General features: G+C 37.6%; 1 protein-coding gene across 1 annotated transcript; it reads right to left on the bottom strand.

Annotated features, from left to right (window-relative positions):
- LOC124920712 (transcription factor MYB35-like) lies at window positions 1-1,312 on the bottom strand. Its single transcript, XM_047461265.1, has 2 exons — window positions 1,180-1,312; window positions 1-1,079 (listed from the first exon to the last, which is right to left on the bottom strand). The coding sequence occupies exons 1-2, from the start codon at window positions 1,310-1,312 to the stop codon at window positions 1-3; spliced, it is 1,212 nt and encodes a 403-aa protein (XP_047317221.1).
- Window positions 1,313-2,002: the final 690 nt, after the last annotated feature.

Here is a 2,002-nt window from a genome sequence, read left to right as displayed (position 1 = left end):
CTAATAGCTAAAAAAATGAGTAAAGAAGTCAGGGAATTCGAGCCTCATCCTGGTATCTTTATCAAGGATTTCCTCCACAAATGATCTTGATGACGATGTTGATGAAGTGAAAGAAGAATAAATATTAACTCCTCCTCCTCCTCTGATAATATGATCACCAGTAGTACTAGTACCTGCACATCCAGCAACCAGCATCTGATTCTGATCGTTAATATTCCCGACGGCGCCGGTCATGAACTGGCGCGGGGATTGATCATGATCAACAAAAGGGTCGATGACTAATTTCTCTTGTACTAGTACTCCTGCTGCAAGCTGGTGGTGGTGGATGATATTCTGATGATCATGATCATCAAAGACGTTGCTATGCGTGGACATGAAACTTGACTCTGAATTGTTGTTATTATTAATAGGAGGAGGAGGCGGCTGCAGCCAGTTTCTGTTGCTGCAAAAGGAGGGAGCTGGAGGTCGATGATTAAAACTGCAGGAATTAGAAGATGACGATGTTGTGGGTGAAGTACAAGATTCTAATTGGCTCTTGAGAGTGTTGTTGTTGCTGTTGTTATTGTTAAGGTTTGTGATCATGAGTGGCGGTTGTTGGTTTGCAATAATTATTTGTTGAGAGCTAGACCGGGGGGTCAATAGAGAAAATGAATTATTAACAATATAAGGTGCGGTACTGTGATCATTATTCACAGTGGTAGTGGTCGACCGGCGGCCGAGGGTGCCCGAACTGGTACTCATGACGTTGGTGTTATTAACATTATTATTATTATTATTATTATTATTAATGTTGTTGATGCGTCCATAATCAGTGAAGACCTGAGATAAAGGCTTATGGGTTATATGATCTATTCCCATCTTGCATAGCTTCTTCTTTAGTTTTGTGTTCCAATGGTTCTTCACGTCGTTGTCTGTTCTTCCTGGGAGCTTCTTTGCTATCAAAGACCACCTACTACCAATTGCTTTGTGGTAATCAAGGATCAGCTCTTCTTCTTCAGGAGTAAAATCATGCTGCTTAAGTTCGGGCCTCAAATAGTTAGTCCATCGAAGTCTGCAACTCTTACCGCATCGATTAAGTCCTTTTATAGAACATATATCAAATTAAATAAAAATTGCTACTGCATATCTGCATGCAAATATATTATATATGTATACAAGTAAGTACGTACGTACACTTACCTGCTTTTTGGGGAACCAAAGTCCAGTTGCCGATTCCATAGTTGGCTACGTATGCAAGCATCTTCGCATCTTCATCTGGTGTCCAAGCACCCTTCTTCACGTTTGCTTGATCACAGCACGGAGGCCTCCCCATATATATATTTATGTTTATATATATATATATATATATATATGTGAATAAGTGTGTATGTGTTTCTCTCTTGTGTATGTAAGAAATTAGAGATCACGTACTTACAAAGAGAGAGAGAGAAAGAAAGAGATTGGAGATCGATGATCAGATGTTGAATTGATATTGGTGTGATGGCTAGCTAGCTATTTGATGATCATGTAATTAATAATATTACCGAAAAATCCCTCAAGTAGTGAAAAAGAAGAAGAAGCATTTAAAATATGAAGAGGCGAGAAATGCATGTATTTGGCTCCCCATTTAACGACATTTGCATGATTTCTTTTTTATCATCAACCCCAGCCATCCACCAAGACCGTTAACATGATCGATTATCTCTTTCTTTATCTCTCTATATATACCCATTGCTATTTAATTAATATTTATGGCTTTCAAATTGTATATAAAAATCAAAACATACATATAATAATATTCTCACCTGCAAAAATATGCAAACATTTTCAATCAAAATTTTATATTGCTCATATAATTTGAGGGAAGATTGACAATTTTATCATCGAACTATAACGGAATATTCACGTATATATAACTAACACGGGTGAAAAAGTGGTCAAAACCGAGAGTTAAAACTCTCGGTTTTGACCCTATAACTTTCGTTGAAGACACCTTACCGAAGGTTTTAGTTACTCTCGCCAT

The sequence above is a fragment of the Impatiens glandulifera genome, chromosome 1 (genome assembly GCF_907164915.1).
Source record: "Impatiens glandulifera chromosome 1, dImpGla2.1, whole genome shotgun sequence".
Taxonomy (NCBI): domain Eukaryota; kingdom Viridiplantae; phylum Streptophyta; class Magnoliopsida; order Ericales; family Balsaminaceae; genus Impatiens; species Impatiens glandulifera.
Note: the sequence above shows the minus strand (reverse complement) of the source record. Positions and strands in the feature narration are given on the sequence as shown.